At 44.7% G+C, this 15,458-nt stretch overlaps 2 protein-coding genes across 5 annotated transcripts in view; one reads left to right on the top strand and one right to left on the bottom strand.

Annotated features, from left to right (window-relative positions):
- LOC128872533 (uncharacterized) overlaps nucleotides 1-15,458 on the bottom strand; it is a 357,175-nt gene that overhangs the window by 82,005 nt on the left and 259,712 nt on the right. The window lies entirely within an intron of this gene.
- Nucleotides 1-15,458, top strand: part of LOC128872536 (uncharacterized) — a 117,246-nt gene that overhangs the window by 83,672 nt on the left and 18,116 nt on the right. The window contains exon 3 of one of the 2 annotated variants that reach the window (XM_054115341.1): nucleotides 1,883-2,218. In XM_054115341.1, coding sequence (XP_053971316.1) covers nucleotides 1,883-2,218 — 336 coding nt within the window. Of the gene's footprint in view, nucleotides 1-1,882; nucleotides 2,925-15,458 lie in introns of those variants that run through there. The other variant, XM_054115340.1, reaches the window with a different exon arrangement.

Below are 15,458 nucleotides of genomic sequence, written 5' to 3'. Positions count from 1 at the left end.
TAAAATAATGAGATAAATCATTTTACATACGTAAAAGGCATCCTTTTACATCCAATCCACCGAATTCTTTCCTTAATTATTTTTCCGGGCACAGGGCGTACAATCATCCTTTTGTTTCGATGACACGAAAGGCAATGCACCCGCGAGTCGTTCGACCTTATCAACGAGGCATCTGTGTTTCATTCGTAGATAAAACTTCGTACACCATCGTAGACGCGTCGTGATCGCTGAGTAATATCTCTGATCCGCGGGCGCTGATAATCTCCAGTTATGTGTCTCCGCGACACACTTATTCAATTAAATCGACTGCTAAATATTCCAGTTATCCTGGCCAACCACGCTGCGAGCGTTAACCTACATCTCGAGTCAATTAATTACATTCTAATAAACGCTGGAGATAAAGAGCGACGCTAACTATTTATGCGTTGCGTGACTGCTGAATTGTTAATCGAAGTCGATGCCCCAGCGTGAGTTCGCGTCGATACGGGAATGTTCACCAACCGATATGCGACTACGGAGGAAACCTAATTTTACAGTCAGGATGCGAGTATTCGAGATTCTAGAATCTTGCCTGGCCCGAGTAGGTGGGACGTGGAAAATGACGTATGTAGTTGGCGGTTGGATAGCGTCCAAGTTTATATGGCATTCGAGCAATCTTCTTGCTTGTTATTAATGGGGATGTTCGCGATAAGGGGAAAAACGAGATCTTGGAATTCCTTCTGTGCATGCAGAAGGGATTTGTTTGAGAGGATTGCTTGGAGACTGAGTGCATTTGGGTAGTGCGCAGCTAAAACTGTTTTTTTTTTCTAGTTTGGGAAAAAGGACATTAGAAGAGACTGTGTAGGTAGCATTATGCTGTTACAGAAATAATTATATTTGAGTTGAGGGAACTTTTGTCATGACACAAAAAATTGAGAGAAAGAGTCTTCTCATAAAAAACATTTTCGAAATTGATTCTTTGAAATACTTGACGAGCTTCCTTTGTAAGTGCAAGTGTCAAAAGCGTGGACCTGTTGGGTAACCTACATGACTCGAACATCATCAACAATCCCCTCACGAACAGAATATACGTTCATTAAGTTGCTGGATGACAAGGACACCCAAGAACTGAGCGTTTCAGAGAGAAATCGACCCTCTGGAAAAAAGAAGACACTCCAATTCTTCAATTTCTGTTCAGTCACCAAGGTACTCGAGCGTCGAGTATCATAAAATCAATTACCTCGGCTGCCATCTCTCTCGTAACCGAGCATAGTGTTTCGCTGTTACGCGACATTGCCCCTCGCGTAATTAACGAACCGAGTTAATCACCTTCGAGCAGCCATTAGCCAAGAGACATCACGTGGCGAACTGGCATAATTTCGATCGATGCTGCCGATTTCATCGGTTCTCGATGTCGCAACCGAGCCCTTATAACAAGTTTCAACCGCCTCTAATATTCGGTGTACAGGGTGTCTCAGCACGACAGGAACAAGGCTAGCGATTTTTTGTGTAAAAAGAAATCGAAAACGTAGAATAACATTTTTCGACGTGACCTTCTGTTGTCGAGTATATAAATTTTTAAAACCTGCCTGATCTACGTAAGCGTAACTATACAAAGTGAACCATCTACCCTTACAATTATAGATAGCGTTTAAAGTAACTATTTCATATGAAATGTTTATATACAAAAGTTACTTTATGTTAAGTAGAATATATGACATGTAAATTACTTTTGAGCTATCTTGCTTTCCTACAGATATATCGAGCTTCCCTTCGATACCTCAAATGAATTACCTAGTTTATCCAATTACCAAAATTATATTTTCGTAACAGGAGGACCTAGAAAAGAAATTCTATTTTATATTTTTGCCACGTTATTGCACGAAGAATTTCTCTTTTACAGGCTGTGCTTCGATTGCTGGGACATCCTGTATGGCGAGAACGACAACTGCCTCGAGGAGGAGGGAAGACGACGGGAAAGAAAAAAAGAAAAAGGTAGGAGCCGACTTAGATCGTATGCAGCATGGTGTACCGAGCAATCGCTGGTACCAGGTGGATCAACGTGCGCGTACACGCACCGCTTACGCATACAACAATGCTTACGCACTGGGATCGCAATTAGCATACCAGAGCGTTCCAGGAACCCGAGGAGTCGTTCTTCTCGGAGCCCAGAGGCGCAAGGCGAGTTCGGTGACTCATTTGCCGATGCTGAACCTTGAGTTAGAGCAGAATCTCGACGGTATGTTTAAACTAATTCTTGTTTCACAAAAGGGAGGATTCACTAAATTTCACAATTTAGAGACGCGAAGGCGGTATAGTGGAAATCAATTAGGGCACTCGAAATTGTTTGTCGTGGGTCCTCTTTTGGAGAACATAATGCAAATTCATGGGGGGAAAGAGCATAGAGCAGGAAGAACTATAAGTTGTTTAGAAATTGATCTTCAAGGATCTTTCTTGTCTAATGCTTGATACAGAAGACATAAAGATGAGAAATGCCATTTTTGAATGACAGTAGTTACGTTTCGAAAAAAAATTATACGAAAGGTGTTGTAGTGACGCAATAATGACAAATAATTTTATGAAATCAAGTGAAAAGAATTCTTAGAGAAATAGTCATGGGAACAGGGTATCATTTCAAATTCGTTCGCACGATGTACCATCAGCCACGCTCGAGATTCCATCAACCCATTGCGACAGGAGAGAACTATTTTAAATTTCATCATTTATAGATCTACGACTTAAGTAACATCGCGAAGAAACAGCTTTCTCATTCACACGTTCGGTGGACAAAAGGGCCTAGCGCTAGTCTGCTCGAGGAATGCAATAAAATTATAAGTTCTCTTCGAGATGGAGAGAAATTAATACCCGGAGAATTCTCTGTGCATTAAATAGTAGAGTTATTCCGTGGAATTTTTATCAGACATTTTAATTGGATCTAAGCGGTTGTTTAGTGACGACTTAACTTTTTCAAGTTTCACATATTGAGACATTTAGAAAATTTCTACACGTGCGTTCCGAGGTATCCTGGAATTCTTGGTTTTACAAATTTTATTTTTCTAAAGCAAAGGTATTAATAGGTTTGACCAGAAGTAGAGGAGAAAAGAATATGGAGAATTGTTGAAGTTATAACAATTTCACATTAAAGAAAAATGAACCCATTTTAAATGTATCATAATATACATTTATTGAATTTGAAATTTCATGAAAATGCAAAGAAAAAATTCAAATGTCACGGAAATAGTTCCATCGGTATCGGAATATTCAAGTAAACCACTTCCTAGAAGTATTCCAATAAATATCTCACTAATTCTTAAGACTCTCATAGTTACTGCAACAGTTCGAACGCCAAGCAACTCAAAGCACACAGAATCAACGCAGGCAAAACAATTCCGTGTCATCGAAGGAGGAAATCGCTGAAAATCGCTTCCCAGGTCGATAACCGTGGTCGATCGGGAATCGAATCGATCGCGAAAGCCAAGGGGTGTCGCAAACGCGTGAAACTCGAGCGACAAAGTAGACTTATGTCCGTGTTCCTCGTGCCAGAGGTTACAGCGCGGTAATAAAAGTCATGCAGCGACACCCATAGAGGACGACGAGGAGAAAGAGAGCGAGACAGTCGAAGGTTTCGTAATAACCTAACAGGACAGTGGGACAGAGATGTGTGTATAATTTATGCGAGACTTAAGACCGTTGCAAAATCGGCTGCAGTCGACGTCTCGTGATTCGACACGGCTTATCGTCGTCACCGTGGCTGGACAAAGGATCGACAAAGGATCGATCGGAGGGATCGTGAAACGGACTCCCGCCGATTGATCGTCCACGTAGACACGATAACGCCTCGAGATCGACGCCAGGGCCCGGGCGATTTTCAGAGAAAGTTCTGGCGCGGCTCGTGATTTGCAATATCGAGACCCCGTGAGCCATAGCTAACTTCGTTCGAGAGGTACGAACCACTTTGTATGATAATTGCGTGGAAATTGTGGTTTCGTTGCATCGGAATAACCCGGATTCCGAGTTCCGCGGACAGGAACCGTCGACGAAACAATCGTTCTCGGTAAAAAAAAAAGGGGGGGAATTCTGACACGGTGCGAAATATCACGCGTCGAAGAAAGTGAAATTTCGCCTGTCGGGTAATTTAAATTGGACGTTTGGACCCTCTGCAGTCTGCGCAAGAATTTGAAGTGCTTTAGATGGGCAAACTGAACCTTTTCGAATGTATTCGTAACTGGGTTAGTGAAAATATTGAACACTCAAGGTGGAAATTACAATTACAATCTTATTTGATGGCAACTGTGCTAGACGCCATTATAGACAAGTTTTCAGAGTACGAATGATTGAGTAGAGAGATCCGCGCGTTGACCTGGCGATGAGTGCTACCGTCACGCATTGAAGTCACCCGAGTGGCGTTCCTATTTCTATTAATATTGCGTTCGCGACTTTATGACACGTAACAGCTGCGTTTGCTGGTTTATTCTCTCGCTGATGTCGAAATCTCAGCTTATCTACCTCGAGAATAGACGGACGTTTGTTCCGGAGATTTACAATTCCATCGAAGACAGTCATTTAAATGGCGCCAGTGGAAATCAGTAACGTGTACGGTAAATCATTGACATTTAGGCAGAGCATTGCTTAAACAGTTGATCTTTAATGGAGTTTCTTTAATTAGAATTGATTACTACTTACAGAATTAATAATAATTGATGCTTGCTATAGAAAAATGATATCCAGTTAATGATGTTTAAATCAACAAAATAAAATAAAATTCAATGAATTCCAAATTGCGATACAATGAAATGTGGGCAATAAGCGTGTAAAACGTGCTTGAATCATCTTTCAAATTGAAGTGAAAGTTCAAGGACCTTCCATTTAACAATGATAAAATTTTCTTGGGGCGCTCAGGTCAAAGCATCGCGGCGGACATCTTAGGCGAGCGATTTCACCGAAATCCACCTTTCGCGGCGTATCAAGGGTATCGAGATCGATTTCGTTGAAAGTTAATGGAGCACCTCGTATGGATTTCAAATGATTTCCGGGTCAGAAACCGCGAAGAGGATGGGAAGCGTCCTCCCCGGCGCACTTGTCGCTCGCGACCGCAAAGTGCGTTGCTTTCACGAAGTTATCGGAAAAACCGCAAAACGTACGACCACTTTTCTTATTACACGCAGAGACGTTACGATTGTACAACCATAATCGAGGAACCGAAATCCTCCGCGCAATTAGGAACAACTGGTGTCGCGACGAAGAAAGTGAAAGGCCAATCGTCGCACGGGTTCTACGTTTCTTCCCTTTTTAAGAAAATCACGCGTTAGCCTATTACGTAGGAATTGAAATTTATCGGAAGCTGGCCGCGAAGTTATTGCTAGGTGGTCGATTCCGATCGACACGTGTGATATTTGTTTTGATAAAAGCTACGGGCCCAGACGATATTTGCCAAGCAGTTGCGTAAAGGCTGTCATCGATTACGTTTGGCTCGATAGTTCGGACCAGTTATGTATATCGACGTGATAAATCTCGCTCATGGAACCTATCGGGATTCACTTAGTTGCGCTCAGTTTCCGCGGAACATAGCGAGACGCACAAGATTAATGATGCGTGGTAAAACGAAGAAGCACGGTTCTACCATATGTTCGATTATCTATTGACGATTTTCAGCTGGTTTCGATGTTGCTTCACAGATCGCTGATGTGTGGACTGGTCGTTTTATTTATGGAGAAAATACAACCTGATTCTTAACCAATATTATGATAGATCACTTTAATATCAGGACACGTACGTTAAGTACGAGAAATACGAGCGTTATAACTTTTATAATCGTAACATGAGGTATGCGAGGAGGAACGACAAACTCGAGGGCGCTGGAACGGCGACTTAATGTCGTCGAAATATCGTCAAGATTATTCGTTGGACCGCAGCGGACTTGATTGGAGATGAGCAAACTCGATAAGGAGGCTGGGTCCCCGCGAAAGAATTTTTAGGGCTGAGAGCAGGTGTCGTGTACCGGGCAACCTGTTTCAAGATGGCGAGAGAAAACGACGAAACAGCCAGCCTGTCGCCTTCTACGATGTCCTGGTCCCGTATTCAAATTCTTGTCCGTCGATTCACGCTCGAGACTGGGACCGACATGGAGTGTACTGGCTTGCAAGACGTGTACCGCATTTCTCAGGTTGATATAGATAATTAAATTATTTTTACTGCATTTATTATACTTAATAATATATTAGTATTTCATGTAGGATTTGTCTGTCAATATTGAATCAATTATTTTGTTACATGCACTCTTTTTAAGCAAACTATTTCCAAACAAGTGTCCTTCGAGTAATCTTTATACAACCTTTAAATGTCCTTTAACTAACCCTCACGTGACACTAAATAACATTCACGGTTCTCCAAAACATTCTCAAGCGACATTCGACGGACCTTGATTTAACCTTTCCCCATAAACGCTTAAATCGCCGCTGGAGTTCTGTTAATTTCCCTCATTCACGATTCCTGCATTACGTTTCGAATAATGCCACGAAACGTCTACTTTATGCCCCAACTCTCGCTCCATCGAGGAAATCTGAATAAGTGTAAAGTGCACCGCGACCCAAACTGCAACGTGAAAACGTATCATCATTGTTTTCGCCGGGAGAAGAAGAATCATCGAAGGACCTCTGGCCAGGCACGTCGGAATCATGATCATCCATCGTTTCGCGGTCGAGCACGGTGGTGACCTCAAACGCGAATTCGAAGAGAACCAGTGATTGGCCAGCCCTCGCTTCATTACGACGCCGATCGTAACCACGCGAGCGACCGTTCCCTCGCGCCAACGATTCTTAATCGACATACCGCGGCACACCACCGTGCTATTACTGTAATTCAATAATGGAAAAAATATCGGTCGAAACAAGCATCGAATTAACTCTTTACGGCGTCAATTTTTTTTTATTTTTCGAGTAAGAAATTATTTATACAGCCATGAACTCATTAACACGTTGGCTGCCAGGCTGAAACTCGTGAAAATTTCTACAAAGTTACAATTTTGTTCAGAGACTATTGAAAATTAGGTAATTTAACCCTTTGCACTCGGATATCCCCTATGAGGGGACATCTTGAGTCTAATAAATTTTGTTAGCGACACCACTGCAAACATAAAGGTAGACTATTATATGTAATGCGATTCTTATTTTTGCAACGAGATGGTCCAGAGTGGAAAGGGTTAACATTTATCGTACTAATTAATTTTTTAACCTCGCCCAATTCACGAATTCTATCCATGTTAATTTTCATTATCGCCTCATCTTTGGAATTAATTTGCTTAGTTTCTTAACGAAAAGTCCTGTCATCCATTTCTGGGTAACGTGACGATCAAAATATCAATACTGAAAGTGAGCGCTGAGTAGGATAATTATAAGAGAAAACTTGTGAAAATAAAATTCAACGAAAGAATGAATTAAAATATAACAAAAATATCCGTAGACATATATATTCTACTCGTCGTGTTTCTAATCTCTGCCCACAAAAATCCATGCACCATATAAAATACATCAGAAGGCGACACAGGAAAATCTCTCCTCGGCGCATAGGCGTAATCCAACTTTACGGCCTCTAATGCTCCCCGACTGATTTAAAGTTCGTTCATCATCCACCAACACACGCGTCAAGAGGGAGAAAGGAAGAAGAGGGATCCCCGTGTTAGATCGAGAGGGACCCAGACACACCGCCAAGAAGTTATGGGTATAGATTATCGCCGGACAGAGAAAGGACGAAGAATCGCACAACCGTTAGGAGAGATTGAGAGATTCTCCGTGTTGGAAAGTGGATACACCGAACGGGGCGACCGAAGGAGCGAAAAAAAAAGAACGAGAAAACAGAGATAGAAGATAACGTAATCGTTCATTAGTTGCGATAATCGTCGATTTCGGTGCGCGATCGGTATCCGTGGCGTCGAAATACGCGCATGTATCGGCAATTAACACCGTGATTAGGCGTAAAGGCGATAAACTTTGTGGCGAGTATCGCGAGAACGGGATAGACGGATGGGGAGAAAGAGGCATTCGGGATATTAACGTTCGATCGTTCGCTTTATAGAATCCCGATCGTAACTCTGCCGCTGAAACGGGCCCCGGCGTTATTTAGAAGCGCGGAGCGGTTCGTCGGGTTGGCGCTGGTTTCGAATAATAAATCCAGCCGCGTGTTTTCCGCTGTCAGAAGCTGCAGGCCTTGACTGTGGCCGGCTCTGATCCCCCTGGCCTGAATAAATATTGATTCCCTCGATCGATGCAGCGGCCTTTGATGCGGTCTGCGGTCGTATTGTTCCCTGTCGCTTTCTCGTTTAGATTTCGACCGATTTTAGCGGCCGTCCGAGTTTCACTTTTCAGCCTGTCGCGATGGGACCTCGATTTGATGTTCTTTATGATGAACTGTTGCAGTACAAGAAACTCAAGATAAATGTCCTTAGAAGACACAAGGTTAGAGTTGAATTGGGGGTCTTCGAGTATCAGAGAATCGGGAAAGGAAGAGGGGGCTAGTTTTTCCAGGTACCGTGGACCTTAGGAGGTATAGTTATCCTTCCTGACATACTCTTGGTTGTCTCACGTGCGAAACATACGTTACATGTCGCGAGGAAAGGAAGGGTACGTGGTTTGATGTTGTTCATGCATAGGTTAGAAGATATGTTGAGGATAGTAGGAAATGAATAGAGGGTTAGTTTTTCATAGAAGGGTGAAAGGCTTCCCAAGCGGATCATTTGGAGCCTCTGCTTTTAAAAGGGTGTTCAGTGGTTTCAGACCTAAGAGATTATAGGTACTATTCAGTAACAGGAAGTCCTACATGCTTCGTGTCACAGTGGACCAAGGGTGTATCCTTTGAGATTATCGTTCAAAGCTGCACTATTCAACCACTCAACTACTCAGCTACTGAACTACACGATTACTCAACTCTTAAACCACTTAATCACTCTACTACTCAATAATTCAAAAACTCTATACCTCACCTACCAGACTACTCAACTTCTTGATTCCTCAACTGCTTGATTCCTCAACTACTCAGTATTCGAATCCTTGTACACTTCAAACCGCAGTAAAAATCGGAGGAGCTTCAGCCCCACTTGCGACCTCCGCTTTCGCGCGTACATCTTTGGTAAACGACAAAAGGTGGCCAGATAAATAGCGAGCTGCCGCGCGAACGAACAGGCGCGCGCTTCGGGATGAAAAAGATGAAGCGCCTCGGAGATGGCCGCAAGATAGATCTCGTAGGTAAAAGGGGGCGAAACGCCGGAGCGAACGCGCGCGATCCATGGATCACGTTCGCTACCAATGCCTGAGCGTAACCTCGAGCCGTGGCTTATATCGCACGTGTACACGCCGTGTAAATATTTGTATGATGCACGGCCTGAACTACTCGTATCTTAACAGAATCTTTGCCACGCCGTGTACACATATAATCTCCGTCTGATATCGCGGCGAGCAAAACGCTCGAGCCGTCGCCGGAATGAGATCGTTTCCCAACGTGTCCCGAAGGATGAAGTATCGGGTTGAGACCAGCCTCGCCCAGCTGCCATGAGAACTCAGGCTCACCATCGACCCTCGGACTGGGTCGAGACGAGATTTGGTCCCCCGAAGTATCGAGTGTTCTATCCTTGTAGTAATGAATTTCTTTGATTAGAAAGATAGAACTTGCATTTCTTCAGATTCCCTTAGATTTCAACCTGCCTAATCGACTAAATGTCACGAATAAGCTGAGATCTTTTCACTACTTTTTCTTTTCCTATTCTCCAGCGACAAAATACATTGTACATATTATCAGTACATTTATTTTTGTGATGAAATAAAAGGTTGAGTTATAGTAAATATTCCAGCATCTCCAACTAGGTTTTGCAAAACAACCCACCCTAATCACATCCCAACAGTCCGTCACCTCCCATGCCGCCGATAACCATTCCGTCCCCAATCATCTCTACCTCTACCCTCGATTAAAGCATCTTCCCTTGCTTCGTGACCAAAAACTCCTCCCCCAAAGGATCCCACAAAGCAATTCTCCTGATCGCCACTCTCGATTTCCCCGCGGTACGATTCACCCCTTCGCTCTACGCAACCGCAAAGGACACTTCTCGTTTAACCGCGAACTTCGTCGTTACCCCCGAGCCCTCCCACGTTAATACCATTAACCTACCGTTTCGTTCTAATTGCGCCGGCTGGTGGACACTCGATATCCTCGCCATCGGTGTCCCGCAAGGCGCAGGATTCGAGTTGGTTCCACGACCTCTCCGGCTCGAAGACGGGGAATAATACCGGTAAGTTCTGGCGAGGCTAATGGCGCACGCTGGTTCTGTTACCCGATAGCCGGCAGTCACGCAATTCCACCGTTTCCAAGCGGTACCGCGCTCTACGGGCACGTAGGAACCGTTCGGCACGAGGGTTCGCGTCGATCGCCCTCCTCGAGGGAGACTTCCGACGCCACCTAACTTTTTTAATTAAGACTGCATCTCTCCCGGTACGCGTTACTATTCGAATAAATTTCCATGTTTTTCTGCTTCCTTTTTATTGGCGAAACTGATCGCGCGATTCGTTTTGAGAGTCGTGGGTGGGACACCTGCTGACTCTTGGAGTACTTGAAGAGGACTCTCTGTACGCTTTGTCGATTGTAATTACGAACGGAATTATGTAGACGAAAGAGGTGCTTTTGGAAAGTATTCTCGATGAAAATGTAAATGTGGTTTATTGTGGAGGGTGTGTTGTAACACGAAGATACATTTTCATGAGGTGTTCGAAGGGAATATAGGGAAGTTGGTTTTCTTACAAGGTTATAACAATTACTGTCAAAATACCTAGTATAGGACTGAGAGAAGAATCTTACGAAGAGTGAGTATCCTTCCTCAGGTGTTACCATAATCTCAACGATAACCTAACCCATACCACCAGTCTCTCCATATCTAGATCACTAATCGCGTCTCAGGAAAAAATCCATTTAACAATATATCCCTAATAAAGTACAGCACATCAGCCAATAACTGACACTGCTCGAACCCAAGACTCTTCCATCCAAGCTTTAAGCATCCAAACAAAAGCCCAAACGGCTCAATTAACCCGGCACCGGTCTGTTCGAAATAAACTGCCCTCGTTAATCGAATTAATTTGCCCACTAATTTCCACGAAACGTCCCAGTCACGATCGGGCGTCCTATCTACTCGCGGACATCTCGACGATCATCCCGCGCGAGAAACGCTCTCGAACCGTTCCCGTGGCGTTTAATTAAAGGTTGAAAAACAACAGGCGCGATAATTGGTCAGTGGTAAGGTGAAACCCAGCGAATGGTTCTTCCACGAACCGCTGGAAGACACTTCGGACAGGCTCCGTCGCGACGAGTGGATCGTGAGAGGTATAGACCTACGTCAGGGGGAATAGAATCCTCGGAATGGAGACTCAATGACCCGTGGACATCCTGTCCTTTGTAGGGTCTTTCGTGGAAACGATAAACAGCCGGGGGATGGGGAGGCAGAGAGCGACAACCGGCTCGTCGCCACGGCAGGAAACGCTCGCTGGGATTCTACCTATAAGGCGTTATGACGCGCCGCGGAGGCCCACGGTCCCGCTTATTAGCATACGCTTCCCTACGACAATGGTATCAGCTCGAGGGTCCTGCCTAGGCGCATCCTCCGTTCCATTCTACGCACCGGTCCTGGATGCCGGTGAACGCGATCTGCTCTTTTGTTTGCTAATAAATCACAATGTTGCCGGCGCGCTGCTTCTACCACGGCGCATCGAAGACGGCGTACTTGCTGAACGAGAGTTGCATAAGCATTTGGTAAATACACCTCGGGGAGACGCGGTCATTTCGAGCAGACTGTGTAATTACAGGAACCAGCAATTTACTGAGTAGAGGTGAACATCAATTTGCGTTAGGTAGACGAGGAAGTGCTGGCGGATGGGAGCCTCGAGTGAATTCTACTGTAGACATTGTGGTTTGTTTAAATTGGGCTTGTCGTCTGGAGGAGGTTTGGTGTCCTAGGTGTTAGGTTGTTACGTGAAAAGTGTTTCTGCTAAAAATTTGGTAACGTAGTGATTATATTTCGAAGATAATGTAAGCAGTTGACTGAAGCATTCGCTGTTGAAAATTACTAGGAAAGTGGGAAATATCTAAGCTAATAATAGAGAATATCTAAAAATAAAGGGTTGAATGTACTTTTAAAATAAACGTGCTTCTGCTCAAAAGCTTCTGAAAATTAAATTCCATGTGCTCTAGACAGCAACAGCCATTCGGAAACAGATTAGAATGAGGTAACCAGTACCAGATTCAAGTAGTCAAATTCGGAACGACCTAGGTCCTAGTTCCTACCCTGAAGTCCACAAGTTACACCTTCCCACGGATTGCCTCCAGGAGCTCAAACTTCCCCAAGCAGTGAAGTACTATATCAAGTCTGATCAAAGCTCCTAAGCTCGTCAAAGTTCCAATGCAGGTAATTCAAGCTCCATTCCCGCCTTTCCGCCACCTTTGGCATCCTTCCACCGCGTGCACCTTCTTCAAGACATCCCATACCACCAGCAGTACCCATCTTATCCGTGCTCCCAGTATTCGCGGAGGGCCCCGGGAGCCAAGGAGCTGCTCTATCAGCGAGTAAAATCTCGCAGCAGGAAAAGCGTCGCTCGAAATGTTCGTTATGCAACGCGGAGCGGTCGGCGTCGCGGCGTCGGGGCAGGAGCATTGCGAAAACAGCGATAGAGGCGTTCAACAATGAGGGAGCTCGGTTGCGGGCGCACAATGGCTAGATAAGGGGCGGGATAGGGGGCACGGAGCGAGAGGGGGGTGCCCCAGCAGCTTATAAAAGCCATACCACTAGACCGTCTTTGCCCCAGCTGATATGCACGCGTGCGTCTGTGAATGCACAACGGATGAATGCGACTCGGTTCTACTCCCGCGCGGGAAAAGTGTTCGCCTTCATTGGCTATGCCTGGCGCATCTCTTTATCTGATGGAAAGAAGCCGCCTCCTGGGACTTTTGCCCTCGTGCGAGATCGAGTCCGTTCGTGAGTCACCGTCCGTGTTGAGCGACGCGAACCTTAAATTCTTCCACCATTTCTAAACACGCTTTCTTCGACAACGCCCCCCCCCCCCCCCCCCCCGATAAATGACATCCCGTAGAGCATCGAGGAGAGCCCGCCATGGCTCGTGACTCTCGTTTATCCGGGCCCGGGGCCGCTCGCTGGGACCCTGCAGACCGACCAACCGATTAGGAATTTATAAATTAACCCCGTGGCACCGACTTTCGAATCGGGGGATTATTCTGGGAATCGCCACCTGGAGGAAAACCGGGGGGGGGGGGGGATCGAGGTGTCGGATGCACGCTGCTCCAGTAAATGCAACCAATCGTGCATTTTAGACACTTCGAAGACACTGTAAATGCTCTGCCTAGATCTAGAATGCGATGCGATACTCATGCTGAATAAGGAATCAAGTAGATAAGCCTCCCACCAGTCATCACAATGAGAGAACTCTTCCCCCGGTCTTCCTGCTGATGCTTATTGACAGGATGATACATATTGCGAGTCGGATCGAGTCCTGAAATAGCTAAATGGATTCAACCACTACTTAATGAACGACGCAAAACGAATCCTACTTTCAGGGACTTTAACACGTTGACTGCGGCGTTCGAATTCGTGGTTGCTACCACGCGGCGGAAGGAACGGAAAAAACGGCGGGTAGCAACAATAGAGGTTGAGAAGTAAGACGGCGGAAAACACACTTTTTCTTTTCCAAGACTGAAACGGCCGAGAAGGTAAACAGATGGACTAATGATGAGCCCATATAGCAAGTTTCAAGTCGAAACATCGAAAATTCAAGGGTGGGGAGCGTACTGAAAGGAAGAAAGGATGAAACGCACGCCGTGCGTCCGCCGCCGCTGTGGCGAGAATTACAGAACGTACACCGCGCGTCCTCCGCAGTCAACGTGTTAAAACAGCGGAATAATTCGTGATTAAAATACCTGTTTTTGATCGACGACGGAAGTAGTGCAGATTCTCAAAGATTTCACTTTCTAATCTAGAAACTTCCCAGTGTAAACGCATCTATCGTACCATGGAAGATTACTGAACCATGGAGCGACACTCATTACGCTGTCGTTCATCACGGAACATTACCAGGACAAGGTTTCTTGCTCAACGTCCGATCCTTTATCGATCATTCGTCAAGTGCTTAGACACCTTCAATTAATTTCAATCGATCGTATCCGCGGGGCCCGAGGTGCATAAATCTCCTGCAAATAAAACGGATACAAGGCTCTTCGCGTGGATCCCTTTGATGTTGCCAGTTGATCTTTGGCTAGGTTCCTTGGTTCTGATCGGCGCCGCGTCATCCAATCATCAATCTTCCGCGGTTGGGAAGGAACAAGAGTTCGCGTTCTTTATTGTCCGTTCAGATTCCGAGGATGTGCATTTCATAAATGGGTTTCGGGGATGGACGTTCTTTAAATCTTTCTGTCTATTTTCTATTCTTCCTTAAATCCTCGTCTATCGATTTCTTCATTCTAACACAAGTCTTATTCATTTATCTATTTCATCATTCCGATAGGTTCCATTGATCCCACGCTTGAGAAAGCATTCTTCAAGTACCTCGATTTTTGAATCCACAAGCAGGTCCAGAACGAAAATCTTCGCTCTTCCCTCGAAGACTAAGTGATAAAAGGTCCAGCAGAATTTGGTAGACAAAAAGTATTGACTCTGGAGGTCTACTTGAGAAGATATCTATTAAATAATTCCATAGATCCCGAAGTACTATGTCTTCAGTTCTCCGTAAGCTGATTAAATGGACCTCTGACCTCGCATCTTTACTAGAGCAATAACTCAACACGATTCGATACCATTTTCTATGCTCAGGAATAAGATTCTCCAATTCCTCCTCTAAGTAAACAAAAAACGATGCTCCGAAGCCAAAGATATCAACACCGTCGAAAGAACAGTTTCCCAAAGAGGAGTCGAAACGAAATCAACTAAGTGGATGCGAATCGAAGCATCCATCATCGTGGATACGGACGTCCAAGCGTGAAATAGGCCGTTGTAGCTAACGACCCCTATAATAGTCCGCGAAATCGACACGTTTCCTATCATTACGCGATGAACTCGCGCCTGGACGCTGCTCAGCACGCGCTCATCAACTCCTGAGGGCTTATTACCTTCGTACGTAACTGTGGACAATGCCTGCCCCGCTTTTGTTATTATCGCGTTCCATCGTAAATGATTTTTGCAAAGTTGCTTGCCGTATCTTCTAGGCGATCGTTATTCGAATGAACTGTCCAAGTATCAAAAATATTCTGCATTTTTCACCCGAGCGATTAAAACTCGGAATGCTATAAACATAAATATAATAGAATGGTATGATGAATTGATGATTCTTTGGAAGTAGTGTAATCGAATTTATAGTTATAGTAGCTTAGTTTTGGAAAGGATGTTAAATAGGGCATGTGGATCGTTTGATATTATTAATTTTAAGTACTACATTCATCCATGA

This window comes from Hylaeus volcanicus, chromosome 2, assembly GCF_026283585.1.
Source record: "Hylaeus volcanicus isolate JK05 chromosome 2, UHH_iyHylVolc1.0_haploid, whole genome shotgun sequence".
Taxonomy (NCBI): Eukaryota; Metazoa; Arthropoda; class Insecta; order Hymenoptera; family Colletidae; genus Hylaeus; species Hylaeus volcanicus.
Note: the sequence above shows the minus strand (reverse complement) of the source record. Positions and strands in the feature narration are given on the sequence as shown.